At 42.4% G+C, this 16,904-nt stretch overlaps 1 protein-coding gene across 3 annotated transcripts in view; it reads right to left on the bottom strand.

The window, feature by feature from the left end:
- LOC121166653 (5'-3' exoribonuclease 2) overlaps window positions 1-16,904 on the bottom strand; it is a 64,671-nt gene that overhangs the window by 5,501 nt on the left and 42,266 nt on the right. For all 3 annotated transcript variants that reach the window (XM_040995877.1, XM_040995876.1, XM_040995878.1), the window contains 4 exons: window positions 10,883-10,951; window positions 10,660-10,791; window positions 9,085-9,212; window positions 2,240-2,303 (listed from right to left, as the gene is read on the bottom strand). In XM_040995877.1, the coding sequence (XP_040851811.1) occupies window positions 2,240-2,303; window positions 9,085-9,212; window positions 10,660-10,791; window positions 10,883-10,951 (393 nt within the window). The remainder of the gene's footprint in view (window positions 1-2,239; window positions 2,304-9,084; window positions 9,213-10,659; window positions 10,792-10,882; window positions 10,952-16,904) is intronic.

The following is a 16,904-nucleotide window of genomic DNA, read 5'->3' as shown; positions in this document are numbered from 1 at the left end:
TAGTAGAAATGTACTGAACGACTGGCAGAGCTGGGTTCTTCTAGAATGCACCTGCTCACTAGCTGTGACTTCTCTGCAAAGTTAGTGTTTCTCCTCTCTGACATATAGGGAAAGAATGGCTGGACTGGCAAGGGCTACGAAGATGACTGAAGTAATATATAGCTCCTAATACACTAATGGAGGCCAAGCTGAGAACAAAAGAATGGCTGGTTCTTTTTTTTTTTTTTTTAAGTGAATGAAGTGGTACATTTCTTAAATGATCGTAAGTCAAGGTTGATCTGTAAGACAGAATTGGAATACGCTCACACACACAGCTTTCTTTCAGGAATGATTTCACATGTCTTACTAAATTAAACCAAGAAACACTCCACAAAAGTTGTCGCTGACCAATGGGACTCCCAAAGTCAGCTGATACAATATCAGTACAGAGTAATAACAAAACATGACGGATGCCAGGACAAGCGAAAGGATAACAATGACATCAGGAAACCTTTCATGTGGAGCGAAGAGAGAAAAGCCACCGAGACCGGAGGAACAAGAGGAATCAGATCCTTGCAAGTCTCCACAGTGTTACAGCAGCTCAGAGGATGATTCCAAGACTGATTCAGTGAAGCTTTGTGATAAAGAATGGTGCTGAAGGTGCTGACGCTGTGGTACTGCACTGTCAGCGTCCTGTATCAGAGGATGCTGAGCTCCAGGTCACCTCCTAGAGCTGGTTCCACTTTCAACCCAGCTTCCTGGTAAGGTGCCTGGGAAGGAAGCAGAAGGCCCAAGTGCTTGGACTCCTGACACTCATGTGGGAGATCTGAATGAACCAGCCGATGGGAGATTTCTCTTTGTCTCTCTCTTCCAAATGCATAAAAGTAAAATTTTTAAGGAAAAAAGGAGACGTTAAGTAATTAATGTGTGCCTCAATTTCTTGTTCTGTAAACCAACAGCATCTACTTCCTTATAGTCCCCAGGGGGGATATTAACAAGGTGCCGACACATCCTCAGTAGGCAACACACACTGGACAATAAATAGGAAAAAGGCAGTGAGAGGGAGAAACCAAGCATGCCCCTAACTCAGAGACTTTCGGAAGACAGTGCTGCTCCACAGGCAATGCAATGGCACAGCGTATGTGCACTGAGCGCCTGTTCCAAAAACAAGGGGGGCAGACGCAGTAAGAAAGAGTCACATTAAGCTTAGTGACTTGCATTAAATATACTATTAATAAACAAATGAATAAGATGGTTCTTTTTCTTGAACTATCCAAAAAAATCATAGCTTTCTTCAAATAACAGCATTTATAAACCCAGATGAAAAACTATTGGTTTCAGATGTGGACATATCAGAAAGTACTAAACAGCAAAAGAAAGGGGAATACAACAGAAAGGAGAAGGCATAAAAGGAAGCAGATTTTTAAAAGCGCTCACTTTGTTTTGCATAAACTGGTGCTGGCAAAACCAGCATGAAATGATACATTTTAAAGCTGCCCTTTAAAAATTATTCAGATGCTAATATCATTATTCATAACGTGCCTCGGCGTCTTTCGTGCAGAGTCCCTCTGACTTAGGGCACGCAGCTCGCCAATGAAGGAACACATGTCAGACATCCCTTGTTATTAAACCATGTCACATTCCTCCCAGTCCATGGTACTTATTAGACTGCAGATCCCATAATCCTCTTCTGAGTCCCTTCTGCGTTTAATTCAGTTCAGTCTTAAGTAGTTAAAGAAACTGTTTTCAGTGGCAACTAATAACTACTGACCTACAGTGACACTGCCCTACAATAGGCTTGTCAGCCCTGAAAAAGTTGTTCCAAAGAAGCTGATTAGGACTTCAAGAGGTTTGTAGCAAGAATCAATGGTTGGTCTGTACTAATGCTGTGTTGCCAGCACAGAAATGATAAAAGTGGAACACCATTAGTTATGCCTCATTAAGCTGCACAACCTTCTAAAAAGAAATTTGTTTAGGCTGACCAAAATCTAATACAATTTTTTAAGCTCTCTGTGTTGCATTTTTCAGGTACCTCAAAAGCTTCAATAAAATGAAGGCCTAGAACCAAGAAGAGCAACAAGGTATACAAACATGAACCCTTCAATTCGCTAATATTTTTCGAAAGAACAGCTGCGAGAAAACTGGTGTTGGTGGCAAAATGCTTATTTCAGAACATTGAGGTTTTTTAGTCCAGAAAGTGCAAGAGCCTAAAATTCTAATCAGAGAGAATATTTACAAGTCACATTTGCTTTGGAATTACCTGTCGAACCTTTGCTGCTGGAAAAGTGGCGGCGGGCCTCGCCAGGATTCCTGCGGCCTCATATCTGCAAACGAAGCCAGGAAGCATTAACCGTAAGATTTTTAAAAGCACTCATTGTTCAGCTTCCCACCTATTTTATGCTTAGAAAATCTGGGGGGAAAAAAATCAGAAATAAAATTAACCAGACTCATAATTTCTCTTTCTCTCTCTCTCACACCACACACACCACTCAGTTACTTCACATACATAAAGGCAGGTAAGCAACAGGGTTGACCAATTTTTGTTTTATTACTTTTCCTTTGATAATAATGCATCATTTTAGTAGCTTCAGACACTGAATTAACATATTTCTCTCTTGCCTGATATCAGTATTATGTAAATGTGTAGATGTATTTTTACAACTATCATCTAAATGCTATAGGAAAAAAAAAATAAACGAGCTATTTCCACAAAGTGAATGAACAGCAGCTGCAATAGAAGTCCTGAGATTTTCCTCCTAAGCTACCATCATAGCGAAGCAAATGGCATACAATCTCTCCAGCACCCATCAGGGACAGATTAACAAAGGAACACTCACTTTCCCTTTGTTTTCTCATAGACTATATCCCCCCACAAAGCTGCTGCTCTTCTACACACATGGACCAGTAAACATGATCAAAGCAAACCAGCCAATGAGGGCACTTGGTAGCTCAGGGGGTCAGCACCAACCCAACCTAGCTTCTGGTCCAGCCTGTCACCTCATCACATTGCTGAGCTCATCCAAACAACTGGTCCCAGAAATTGTTGAATGAGCCCACTGTACAAGGACAGTAACCTCCTCAACTTATGAGACTAAAGTCAAAGCTTACCAGCATGCTTCTAAGCTCACATTTTAATAGATACATAAACTAGAAATGTGCTTTTCAAAATCGCTGATCTTTTCAAAATAATTTACTTGAAAGAATTATAGAAAGGGCCCAACTCGAGAGCTCAATGGCTAAGTCATTGCCTTGCAAATGTTGGGATCCCATATGGGCACTGGCTTGTATCCCGGCTGCTCAACTTCCCATCCTGCTCCCTGCTTATGGCCATGAAAACCAGTAGAGAACAGCCCAAACTTGGGACCCTGCACCTGTGTGGGAGACCTGGAAGAAGCTCCCCCCTGGCTCCTGGCTTCAGACTGGCTCAGCTCTGGTCATTGTGGTCATTTGGGGAGTGAACCAGCAGATGGAAGATCTTTCCTTTTCTCTGTAAATCTGATCTGGCTTTCCAATTAAAATAAATAAAGCTTTTTAAAAAGGAAAAAGTTGGAGAGAGAGAGGGAAACAAACAGAGACTTTTCCATCTACTTGGTCCTCTACAGGCAGATACAACAGCCCAGAGCTGGGTCAGGCCAAAGCCATGACACAGGGGCTTCATTCAGGTATGCCACACAGGTGGCACGGGTCCAAACACATAAGCTGTCTTTCATTGTATTTCTCAGGTTATTAGCAGGGGGCTGGACCAGAAGAGGAACTACTGAAACTGGCACCCATATGGGCCTGGCATACAGGCTTTACTTGCTGTGCTACAATGTCCTCTTCCCCCTCAAACTATTTTTTTAAAAGCAAAAAAGAAATAAAAGCCTACCTCTGTTCAGGAAACAAGAAACGCACTATTCTTTTCACAGGAGAACCAGAAAACCCCACCCAGGGGCGTATGAACAATTATGCGGTGGCTCAGGACGACTCTTGCATGACAGAGCTTTCCCAGGCCTGGCCTCCCTCCTGTCTCACTGCGGCTGAGGAGCCGGAGGAGAGCATCCTCTGAATGTGGACATCTGGGAAGCAGTCATTTGTAGCCATCCCAGTCTGCTGCTCGTCTGGTCCATGGTCACTCTGACGCACTAAATGTGAGACGCTTCCGCTGCCTGGCTGTTGCACAGATCTCCACTGTGAACGGAGAGAAAGGTGGCCAACTCCAGGGAAGCTGAACCACTTCTAAGGCACAGTACCAGCAGCCTAAGTAAGTGACAGTGCCGAGGAAGCTTTGTGATGACCATGAGATGTACAATGCCCGTCCAAGACCTGAGGGAAATGGAGCGGTCACCACACACTCCCCAGAAACCAGATAGTTCCCTGTTCCTGGCCCAAAGCACATCATTACTATGGAGATTAGATTATCAGAAAATTAAAATTTAAGAGGTAAGAACCAGAAATTCTTCTAACAGTAGCAATCAGTTCATTTGTATGGCTTATAGAAAAATTTAAAATATGTTTACCTCAGGAAATTATTACGCTTCTCAATGAGTTACCACATATGCGAAAGCAATGTGTTCAAAGTGAAATCAATACTGAGTCATTTTCTACTGATCATCACTTAAGTGTGAAGTCCACTGGTACATTAGAATCATGTACAGAAATCAGGCTGCTGAGAACCAGTCCCCACAGAATCACTTTAGTGCCTTGTCACACACCACATTATCGAATATGGCAAAAGTAAAAAGAAACATCTGCATGCAGAAAGTTCAACTGGCCCAGAATCAATTATTGGGGCCACCCTGCTAAACCTGTTTTTTACTCTCTGGGCTTCTTTCTGCAATTCTGGTTTTATGCTGCCTCTTCATGATTTCTCATCGGTACTTCCATACTGGATCCTCAATCAACCTGCAATCAAATGGATGTACTAAAAAGACACATCAATACCAACTGGGAAGACCTCTACTGCACTACACATTTTATGAAAAATAAAGGCAGGAGCTAAAGCTCATTTCTTTTCCCCTGGTCACCGAGCCCAGGGAAGGCAGGCTCATGTGCTGACCACATTAGATCACAGCAGTGTTTCTGTAACGTTCACTGAGCACAACTGCCTTTGAGCAGGCGAGTGCGCCTCAGAAGTCTGCCAAGGAGTGAGCCAAGGGGCCCACCGCGTCTCTGCTGGTATACCTGCTCTACCAGGAGCTGCTCCTCAGCTCTGCACTCACTATTTCTCACTTCCAGAACCATGTTTTTCATATGGATAAACTGAGCAGGTGAAAAGATGATAGTTGTTTAAAAAAAAACACCTCTAATAAATTCTCTAAAACTTAAAAAGTCTGGTTATACACTTAGTAAAACACCCCTTGCTTTCAATCTAACAAGAAAAAGGGATCAAAGAAAACCAGCAAATTATTTCTGTGGCTCCAAGTAATACACACAGCCCATAGTACTGCAAAAGGCAGAAACAGTTCCTGGCTGGTATGTAATGAAGATGGCAAAACCAACGTATTATTACTCATTTGTACGGCTCTAACAAGATCCAACTGAGAGGGAGGAAAAAAGCTCTAAGACAGTGAATTGTTCTTCAAAACGTACAAGCAAGGGTTAAAAAACTGACAGTTAAATTTTTCCTTTTGTCTATAAAAACTTACTCCTTTATCTAGCTAGTGCTTTATGGTCACATACACCAAGACTTTGCCACTAACTTCTCCAGTGACAATTTACCTAATCAGTGTGGCAATCACAGAAAATATTCCATGTTTACTGATTACACTAATCAAAAATCACTTTCAAATGCAGCTGGCAAGTTTACTGACTGGAATGAAGAGAAGTCATGCATCAGGTTCTTGAGCTACAGAGACCGAATGCTTTATTCACGGTGAGTATTCAGGGCTGTACTTGACTCCAGTTATCAGTAAGCAATTACTCATCAGCCAAAAGAAAATCAAAGGCCAGCAAGGAGGAACACCCAAGGCAGGCTCTTGACTGAAACAGAGATGGCCGTTGAGCCACACAGCCTTTCTTGAGTTTAATTCCACACTAGCCATTTTAAAGATTGTTTCGTTAAGATAATGTCTGACTGATACCTATTGAAAGGCAGACAGAAAGCTTTCATCCGTTCATCCATCCACTGATTCACTCCCCAAGCGCTCACAATAGCCACGGTTAGGTCAGGCTAAAGCCGGGAGCCAACTCACACCAACTTCACCTGAGCAACAGCGACCCTCGTTCCCGAGCCATCAACACTGTGTGTATTAACAGGAAGTCAGACTCAGCAGCAGAGCCAGGCCTTAAGCTAATGGGACCCTGATGAGGCATGCCAGCTTCACAGCCAGCAGCTTGACCTCCTGGCCAATGCTTAGTCTTGTGACCAAATTATAAAGTCCAAACTTAAAAGTTTATCTTTTATCAATTGATTATTGTGTTAGTTAAATTCACTTAATATTCTTGGGACTGTAAGACAGGATCTAGGACACTGACCAGAAACTGAAGTCTGTGAAGGAACAGAGGAATAGTCAGCGGCCAAGGCGCCTTCATCGCTGTCCCGCTCCAAGTTTCATGTGTGTTTGCACTGCATGTTAAAGTGCTTTTTCATGAGATTTTATTTTACAAGCACCCCCAAATTCTTTTTTTTTAGGACTTATTTATTTTTATTGGAAAGTGAGATATACAAAGAGAAGGAGAGACAGAGAGGAAGATCCTCCGTCTGCTGATTCACTCCCCAAGCGGCTGCAACGGCTGGAGCTGTGCCGATCCAGTCAGGATCCTCTTCCGGGTCTTCCACGCAAGCACCCCCCAATTTCTATACCTCTCCATCTGGAGGCCCAGAAATGTAAGGTTTCAAGAGGGCAAAAAAAGTTTCTCAATGTTTTGAAAGTTTAGAATTGGCAAACATTACACACATGTAATCAACACATGAAGAAAACACTCACTCTGCAGGTATTATAGGATCCTGTAAATACAAAATGTATGTTCTAATAGCTTTACTCAAAGTATTTCAAAGGGGTGAGGAGAAACGTAAAACGTACAGATGCAGAAAAAAACGGGATGTTTGCTGCATAGCAGGCAGACCAAGGCCTTCTGACAAATACCAGTTTGTTTCCTTGATTCCTCTATCGCTTTGAAAAATACCAATAAAACTAAGCAAAATGCTACCCCATCTCTGCTATTTTTGCATCTCAATTCTCATTCTTATTCCAAAGCTGTGACATGTTCTAGATGGAAGTGAATGGGCCAAGATCCATAAAACAAAAAATGTTTCAATAAACAGCTGACTAAAAATCAGCTGGATGTGTTCTCATCATTAACTGATCAAATCCCAGGGCACAAACATCCACCATTGGAGTGTCTCCGTCCTGGGTGGCACAGATGACATTAGCACATGGAATACGGAAGCGCTATTTGCTGCATCTCGGGCAGAGCTCTCTAAGCACACACTATGCAGATCCCACAGGCTCTGTAACCTCACAAGGCTCCACTCAGTGCTTCAGTAGACTGATGGAGAGAACGGCAAAGTAAGCTGAGAACAGATAGCTCCGAGTAAGTACAACTGTCTCAACTCATTTCTTTGGTACTATATCTGAAAAGTTACTGCTATGTATGTGAAAAAACAAAACAAAAAACCAGGTTATTTTATTGGCATTAAAATGGTGCCAGGTATACCACACAAATACCTCTCAACAACCACCTGCTCCAACTGGGCTTGTTCTTTAGTAACTAACTACGACTCTGAGTTCTGGAGCCAAGCAGGCAGGCAGGTAGGTATCTGATGCACTGCACAGAACATAGAAAACTTTCCTCAGAGTGCCTGGCTTGAGTCTTGGCTTTCAATCCAGCTTCCTGCTAATGTGCATCATTGAAAGTAATGGTTCAGGGCCCAGCAGCGTGGTCTAGCGGCTAAAGTCCTTTCCTTGAATGTGTTGGGATCCCATATGGGTGCCAGTTCTAATCCCAGCAGCTCTACTTCCCATCCAGCTCTCTGCCTGTGGCCTGGGAAAGCAGTCAAGGACGGCCCAAAGCCTTGGGACCCTGCACCCGTGTGGGAGACTTGGAAAAGGTTCCCGGTTCCCGGCTTCGGATCAGCACAGCATCGACCGTTGCAGTCACTTGGGGAGTGAACCATCAGACGAAAGATCTTTCTCTGTCTCTCTTCCTCTTTGTATATCTGACTTTGTAATAAAAATAATAAATCTTTAAACAAACAAACACAAAGTAATGGTTCAAGTATTTGGGTCCCTGCCACCCACATGGGAAGAGTTCTGAAGGTCCTCTGCAAGGGAAGTGCTCTCTTTTTGAAATTTAATTCTCATGAAATATTTCAAGCATTAGAAAAACATAACAGATTCAAACTTCACAAATGCTTTAGCACAATGTCCCTCTTCCCAACCTGTGCTGCTCCTGTCTGGTTGGGTAGCAATCAATTAACAGCAATGGAAAAGTAAAGGCTTCACCAGGGCCATGGCCTTGAGAACTTGGTACATGAATTATAAGACCTCACATAAATGGGCACAGCCTCAATGTGCAAAAATAACATTAAACAGGTGTACAATTTAAAATCAGTACAAAATCTGTGAAATTCTAACACCAAAGTACCTTTTTTTCTTTCTTACTCGATTGAAATGCTGTATGATTTGTATGGTTACCATTTTCTGAACTGTCTCCAGCTTATGAGGCTCTGGGGAAGGAAGGTCAAGGGTTCCTCACAATTGCACAGTCAAAGGCATTTTCCCACAGAAGGCGATGCCTGATTTTACTCAGGCAGCCCTGGGCTTTAATATAGGCTGGAGAAGGGACATGCCTTTTTAGTAACTATGCAGTGACAACGCCACAAATTCAGATCTGACCGAACTACCCAAATATTTACACTGAAGGAATAAGCAACTCAGTTCCACATACCTCTTTCTGCAGATGTTTACTGAGAAATAGATTTGTAAGTAAAGGAAGAAATCAACTCATTCAATTCTGCATAAATTCATTCCGCATAAAGTATTCTCTTACAAGTCTTCCAGCAAATGTTTTCAAAGTTTACTACCTCTGCACCGATAAATGCTTCCAGCAGAAAAATTAGAAATTAATCTTGGATCTGAGTTTTTATTTAGGACGCCAAATAATGAATTATCAAAAACTTACTTGACATAAGTTTTGGAATCTGGGCTTGTCCTCTCAACAGTGGCCTGTACAAGTTTCCCTGGTAAGTGGCAGGTGGTGGTGCAGCATTGCTGTAAACGCCAGCTCCCGAACCTCTTGGCATGACATGGCTAGAAAAGGACCAACACCCCAACAAGGAAAAAAATATTATATACAGGTAGATCAATCACATTGCATTGATGCAAATGAAACAAATGCAAGCAAACACCTCTTTTATTACAGATCTGGTAAATACCACAAAAATACTAAAGGCTGATAATTAGGAGTTCAAAAGTAAGCACGGCAGTAATAGTGATAAAAAACATGTATCTGTAACACAATATTTTCAGTTAATAGTCATTTAAATATTCACTTATCGTATTTTGGAAATAAAAACCTCAAATTGCATAATACATGCTTTTCCCTGAAGGATACAGGGCTAACACTATCACTGAAGACTCTACACTACACTGTTGCCAATTTACTGTGAAATATTTCCTTTGTTTAGTCTTCACAGTTACAGTGTATATACTTAGAGAATACTTTACTCTGCTCTCATATTTCAGCAAACCATTCTTATTCAATACTAGTGCTACATATTACACGCATTAGGAAATTAGTGGCATGTAACTATGTCCTAAAATCATCTTTTCAGAATAAATTCCAGAAGTTTGGATCAAAGGTTAAAAACTGTCTTCAAAACTTTACTTAGAGGCACTTCTATGTTGCTTTGCAAAATACTTGGAATCAGGCAAATAGATATATTAAAACCATTTTAAAATTTGCATGTCTTTTAACGATATCTAAATCATGATTTTTAGAACATTAACAGTAACACTAACACAGAGTTTAGGAAGTATCCAAATCACTCCACAGTCAACTCATTTGATTCTAATGAGGTCGGTCTGTTTTACACACAAGGAAACCAAGCTCCACCGAGGTTTAGTCACCTTTACCATCAACTTCTCTGACAGGCCAGGCTCCAGTTACAGAAGTGAAGACACCACTTGGGATACCAGCTTCACATGGGAGTCTTTAAATTCAAATGCTAGGTGTGTTTCCAGTGCCAGTTCCCGCCAAGAGGCAGGAGTAATGGCTTAACCTCGGGGATCCCTGCGCCCACACGCAGGATCTGGTCTAAAGTCTCAGTTCCCCAAAGGGCCTAGCTCAATCCTGGCTATTTCAGGCCTTCTCCGCTAACTGGAATTATCATTATTATCTATGACTCATTAATGTTTTCCTCCAATTGCTTTCTTCACTCTAGTTTCACCTGTTATTCTATCAAAGTCCCCTCTTTCTACATTTGGCTTTTCTGTAGCAGAAAAAATTGGCTAACCTTTAAAGTAACTGTTAGAAAGATAACAAAACCTCTTTAGAGAAAATAACAGAATTATCATGCAACACATAATACATCCATAGAGACAACAGAGATTGTTAGAAAGAAAAGAAAGCAACAAAGCAGCAAAACTGTCGAACTACCTACAGGACTGTTAGATTTTACTGTCCCTTAAATATCTGTGGTATAAATACCGAATGGCCTGGTAAGGGGACTCAGAAGGAGGGAACCCACTGGCTCACCCCAAAGTCCTGAAGGCTGCCTGGTCCAGGTGCACAGGCCGCCGGTCCCGGTTAAAGCCAAGCTGCGGCTTCCACTGTCGTCCATTGCTGGATTTTTCCCAGTCACTGGGTTTCAGTACTGCAGCCGGCTTTCTGAAAGCATTTGAAAAATGTTGGAAAACCCAGTATTAAGTGACAACGACGAAAGCCATTCATTCACAGGAAACCCATAGAGTCCAGTTACCTTGCTCCCGGAAGCATTACAGCTTTAAAAATGTAATCTTCTGCAAACTGTGGGTCTTTGAAACTAATACTGCAAGAGAACCAAAAATTAACAATTGGATTCTTAAGTTATCATGCACATTGAACTACTTCACACAGAAAGACAAATAACTGAAATTCTAAAGTCTTTTCCAGAAATGACTTTGGCTAATGGTTTTGCGGGGGAGGGAGAAACCTTTGTTACAAAACTGCTTCTAATCCCTAAATTCTTAATTTAAAAAAAATATTTATCCACCAATTTAACGAATACAGATAGGGAGCAATGGAGAGGTATCGTCCCTCTGAGGTTCACCCCCAGATGGCAGAAAAGGCAGCCAAGAGAGCAAGCTTCTGCAAGGTCTGCCCTTGGAGTCCTTGGGCGCACTCAGGCCATTGGGAGGCATCTGGACTGGAAGTGGAGCAGCCAGGACACCAATGAGAACTGATAAAGGATGCCGGCATCGCAATTGGAGGCTTTACCTGCTACACCACAACACCAGCCCCTAAATTCTTCATTCTTAAAACAACTATTTCAACAGACCTCACGAGGCCTTCTCTGTGAGAAGAGCCCTGTTGTAGTTAATTATAGGTGATTGTAGAGAATAAAAAAATAGACATTGCCTCAACTTCTGAGACATTTAAATACCATTCTGAAAGAAAACTAAACACCTTTCATTCATCTTAGGAAGGATTAGCTTAATACAGAAAATATGCAGGTATCACAGCAACAATTGCAAAATCAAAAAACATATATTGCTAAGAAATCTACAGGAGGAAGGCCAGAGACACGCCCACTCCCCACCAGACACCATGTTCCTCTAACGCACTTCCTCAATTGTCACAACTTGATAACTATGTAAATGCCTATTTCTAAACTTTATAAACTGAGTTCCATTTCCTTTCGGGAGGCAGAGGCGGAGGTGGTGGTGTCTGTCTGTCCCTAGGCTGGCAAACACAGCGCTCTTCCCGCTGCCTGACACCTCCTCCGGTACGCTCTCAGGCATCAGCTCACCGTGTACCGTGCACGTAAGGACGCACACAACTGTGCCACACCTGGCGAAGGACTGTAAAACCCCGCTGGATAGTAGTGGGCAAACAAACAAACCACTACAGTTCTTCCAGAAAACAGAATCCTCATTGTTTTTTAAACTTAAAAACAAAATATACAAACCATGAAAGGGTTATTAGTAATTTTAGTAATCCCCTATGTATAGTTATTTTCCTTCCCTTTATTTTTCAAAATTTCTCCAAGGATCATGGAGTAAGGGAATTCTACAGCACAGAGAAAATATCAACCCAAGAACCTGTGGTTTAAATGGGGGCAGGCCCAGTTACAGATGATAGCTAAAATTGATGGAAGCAGGCAGGAAGAGGGGTGCCAGGCCCAAGCAACAGGTCCATGTAACTGGAGCCTCCTTCTTGCTGGGGATCCCTGAAAAGTCTGACGAGAGATTTCAGTTCTACAGACACAGAACAGAAACAGGCTCAGTGAATACAACACATGTTTCGCTGCAACATGTGACAACTGAGACAAGCAAGTCTAGAGTTAACCAAATATGAAGAACAGCAAGAAATCAAGAGAGATGAATTAAGAAAGACGGACTACCTAAAAAGATGGCTATCGCCATGAAAGGCTATTCTGACTACAAAGTAAAGCAGAAAGGAAGTAAGAGGAAACACATCAGAAATAGCAGTGTAGAGGAGAAGAGAGCGCGGAGGGCAGCATCTCCCAGGGGGCTGGAGACATTACAAAAAGCAACAGGAATGTCAAGAACCAGAACTGGAATGCAGGTCAGATTGAGGCAAAGCCTGTGAGATTTCCTAGCCACACCCTGGAAAACATAAATCCAAGAAGATGGCCAAGCTAACAAGCCATCTTGTTTAGCAAAAAAGAATCACTTGTTAAATGTGCTCAAATTAGGGCCCAGTGGCATGGCCTAGTGGTTAAAGTCTTTGCCTTGAACGCACCAGGATCCCATATGGGCACCGGTTCTAATCCTGGCAGCTCCACTTCCCATCCAGCCCCCTGCTTGTGGCCTGGAAAAGCAGTCAAGGACGGCCCAATGCTTTGGGACCCTGCACCCGGGTGGGATGCCCAGAAGAAGTTCCTGGCTCCTAGCTTCGGATCAGTGCAGCACCGGCTCTTGCGGTCACTTGGGGAGTAAATCATCAGACAGAAGATCGTCCTCTCTGTCTCTCCTCCTCTCTGTATATCTGACTTTGTAATAAAAAATGAATAAATCTTTAAATGTGCTCAAATTAATGCATACCAAATCTTTCCTTAAAAAAATTATTTTTCAATTTTTTTATGCTATTGCCCTAAAGAGCAAAAAATTTCAAGCCAACAGAAAATAATCTCCAAGATCTTCCCTGTATTCCTCTCAGAATCACACTCAACAAATGCTTCACACTTAACATAGAACAGCCCATTAGGACACTCCCAGGGAGTATCTAGAATTAAGTATGGAAGCCTAGTGAAGGCATAAATGCCCTGTTTATGACCTCAAAGATTCATTCTTTTTCCATGGATCTTTAAGAACAATCTGAAGACAAACTCCTCCTAAAATGAATTGGCTGAGAGATTTCAGTATTTAAAATAAGCTACAACTCAAATTTTTCTGAATCTAAGACAGAAGGGAACCAATTATGTAAAGACCCAAAGGGCAGCTTTAAAAAAACAAAAATAATAGTTAACTGAAAGATAAGAGTTACAAACAGAGTGACAGGGAGGTCTCCCATTGCCCGTTTCCTCTCCAGGTAGTGGCCAGGGATGGGCCAGACTGAAGCCAAGAACTTGATCCCATATGGGTGGAGGGGACCAAGCGCTTCAGCCACTTTCTGCCACTTTTTCTAGTCCCTCAGCACAGACCTGGATAAGTGGAGCAGTCGGGATGCAAACCAGCTCCATATGGGAAGCCAGTATTGCATGATTTTACCCCTGTGCCACAATGATAGCCTCAAAGAACAGACTTTCTAAAAACATATTTACTTATCTGCCTTGGAAGGCTGAGTCACAGAGAAGAAAAGCGAACCATCCATTAGGTTTACTTCCTTACCACCCACCGTCAGGCCTGTGCCAGGCTAAAGTCAGGTGGCCAGCGTTCCATCCAGGTTTCCCACGTGGAACCCTCACTTGCTGCCTCCCAGGAAGCATGAAGAGAAGGAACAAGGGCAGAAAGTGACAAGCGCAGGCACTCCAGGTGTGGCCTAATGGCGCCCACACCACCACCCCCACAGGACAACTTTTTAAAGACTTATTTATTGTTATTGGAAAGGCGGATTTACCAAGAGGAGATACAGAAAGAAAGATCTTTCATCCACTGGTTCACTTTTCAAGTGGCTGCAACAAGCAGCAGCTGAGCCAATCTGAAGCCAGGAGCCTCCTCCAGGTCTCCCACACACATGCAAGGCCCTAAGGGTTTTGGGTCGTCCTTACTGTTTTCCCAGGCCACATACAGGGAACTGGATGTGAAGTGGGGCATCCTGGACGTGAACTGGTATTCATATAGATTCCCGATGTATATAAGGCAAGCCCACTGGGCTACCACACCGGGCCGCAAAGTGTTACTTTGAAGCATAAGTCCAAGTTGTTTATGTTCATCATCTTGTTCATTTTATGCAGTCTAAGTCTTACAGACAGCCCACTAAATGAAAATAATATACAGCTTATCCACGGAGAATGTATAAAAGAAGGGAAAACAGTAACACAGGCGTGCAGAGAGAAGCACTCTCACCCTCTGAGAAGTCCAGGGAGGAAATGAGTTAATGGAGCAGCCGATCGACTCAAGAGGCTGCTAGCTGAGGTAAGAAAGAGAACTCTGCTTAGATTTGTATCATTTTATCCAACACTTCTAACAAAAGTATTTTTATTCACTTATTCCAAACGCAGGCACAACAGTGTTGACTCATCCAGCATTAGCCTCCAGCATTGCCGACAAGACCAGCTTGCCCCATGAGTAGTATAATGGATTCTTCTTTGATAGGGAATACTCCCACTACTATCATTTTAATCACTTGACTTCATCAGCCATACCAACAGCTTAAAAAAAAAAAAAAAAAGTAACCCTAGGCATGGTTGGACGTTAAGGTAAGCGAGCAGTGCTTTTAGTTGTAGTCCAAGCAGCACTTTCAGCACTACTGGTAAAGAGAGCAGTGCAAACAAGTCTCACGGAAAAGGAATGAGATGGATAACAACTTTTTCTGACTCAATTTACTTCAAGAATTTTCCTTAGATATTATAAGTACTATTGCTTGCAAGTGCTAGCACACTTCACAAAGAGAGAAGACTCCAACATCAAATTAACTTATATTTGCCATTCCCTAATAATCCTACAATTAATGCCACATCAGTTGTTGTTATAGCAAGAAATGCATGATGCATAGATATTTTAAGACACCAATTTTTTTAAGACATTGAATTTACAGACTGTGACATAATGTCCGTCAGAGTTAACAGATCCAGTGTGCTGAAAAGGTGTCAGATGCAGTGACAGTCAAAATTTCCCATCACTTCTGCCGACTACATGCATTGTACTTTTTTTTTTTTAAAAAAGATTTATTTATTTTTATTACAAAGTCAGATACACAGAGAGGAGAAGAGACAGAGAGGAAGGTCTTCCATTTGATGATTCACTCCCTAAGTGACCACAAGAACCGGTGCTGCACTGATCCAAAGCTAGGAGCCCAGATCCTCTTCCAGGTCTCCCATGCGGGTGCAGGGTCCCAAAGCTTTGGGCTGTCCTCGACTGCTTTCCCAGGCCACAAGCAGGGAGCTGGATGGGAAGTGGAGCTGCCAGGATTAGAACCGGTGCCCATATGGGATCCTGGTGCATTCAAGGCGAGGACTTAAGCCGCTAGGCCATGGCGCCGGTTCACATTTTACTTCTTTAAGGTTTCCAATTCTGAGTGATCTGCCTGCCAACCCTAACCCTGACAAATGCTGCAATAATGGCAACGTTAACAACTGCTCCCCCACCACACACACAAAGCTATCTCCATTCACATTAATACTTGAAAATATCTCTAAAAAATAAAATGTTCTATTCATGCTGGATTCATTCAAGATGAACACAGAAAGAGAAGCACTTGTGAAGAAAAAGGGTTGGCTCTTGGAAGACTTGGGCAATACTATCAACAACAGAGTCTTTAGATGGAGAAGGGAAAAAAAAATACGACCAAAAATACAATAGTTTCCAAAACAACATACAGACACCATTTAAATTACATTCAGAACAGTAGCAGGCGCTGAGGGTCAGGAAGAACACGGCACACAGCAGGCAGGAGTGGCAGAGCTCACAGGCCCGGAAGGCACCTGCGTGCCTGGGGAGGAGGTGTCCACGAGGACTGGGGCAAAGAACTGTGGCCTGAAAAACCCAGTGGAGACACACCACCCTACACGAACACAGACCTGTGCTGCTGCTTAGGAAAACTGCTAGAAAGTCATACACAGAAGGTTTATGTGCTTAATTTTAACTACTTGAAAAACACTACGTGTAAGCAAATTATAATGGTGAAGGGAGACCAGGATGAGGAAAACCAAAACAGCTCAGTTCCATTCAAAGTCAAGCTATTGGTAATGTTGAATGATTTATGAAATGCGAGTTGAAAACAAAACAACAGAACAACCTTTTAGGTCACACCTAACTATTCTCTCTTAGCACTTTTACGGATTTAAGATGCTTTAGTATATACTCAATACCACATCTTAGAACAAATGCAAACATGCAGCAGCATGATGGATACATTCACATAAAGGGGGAAGACTGCAAAAGTCAACAGCATTAACTCACAACTAACATCAGAGGACATATTCTCAGATTTTTGTTTACAATGCAGATACGACACTGGGACATACAGCCGCCCTGACCGAGTACATGCGTGGTCAACTGGACATCAGCCTCAACCTATTCCCAGAGAACACATTAAAAGTACTCAGGGAAAAAGTTAATTTTCATCTTTCATAAATCTTTACTATACTGAAATCAATTTTATCACTAAATTTACTT

Source organism: Ochotona curzoniae, unplaced genomic scaffold (assembly GCF_017591425.1).
Source record: "Ochotona curzoniae isolate NIBS_2020 unplaced genomic scaffold, NIBS_Ocur_1.0 patch191, whole genome shotgun sequence".
Taxonomy (NCBI): Eukaryota; Metazoa; Chordata; class Mammalia; order Lagomorpha; family Ochotonidae; genus Ochotona; species Ochotona curzoniae.
The sequence above is the reverse complement of the archived record's forward strand: the minus strand, read 5'-3'. Positions and strand labels throughout refer to the sequence as shown.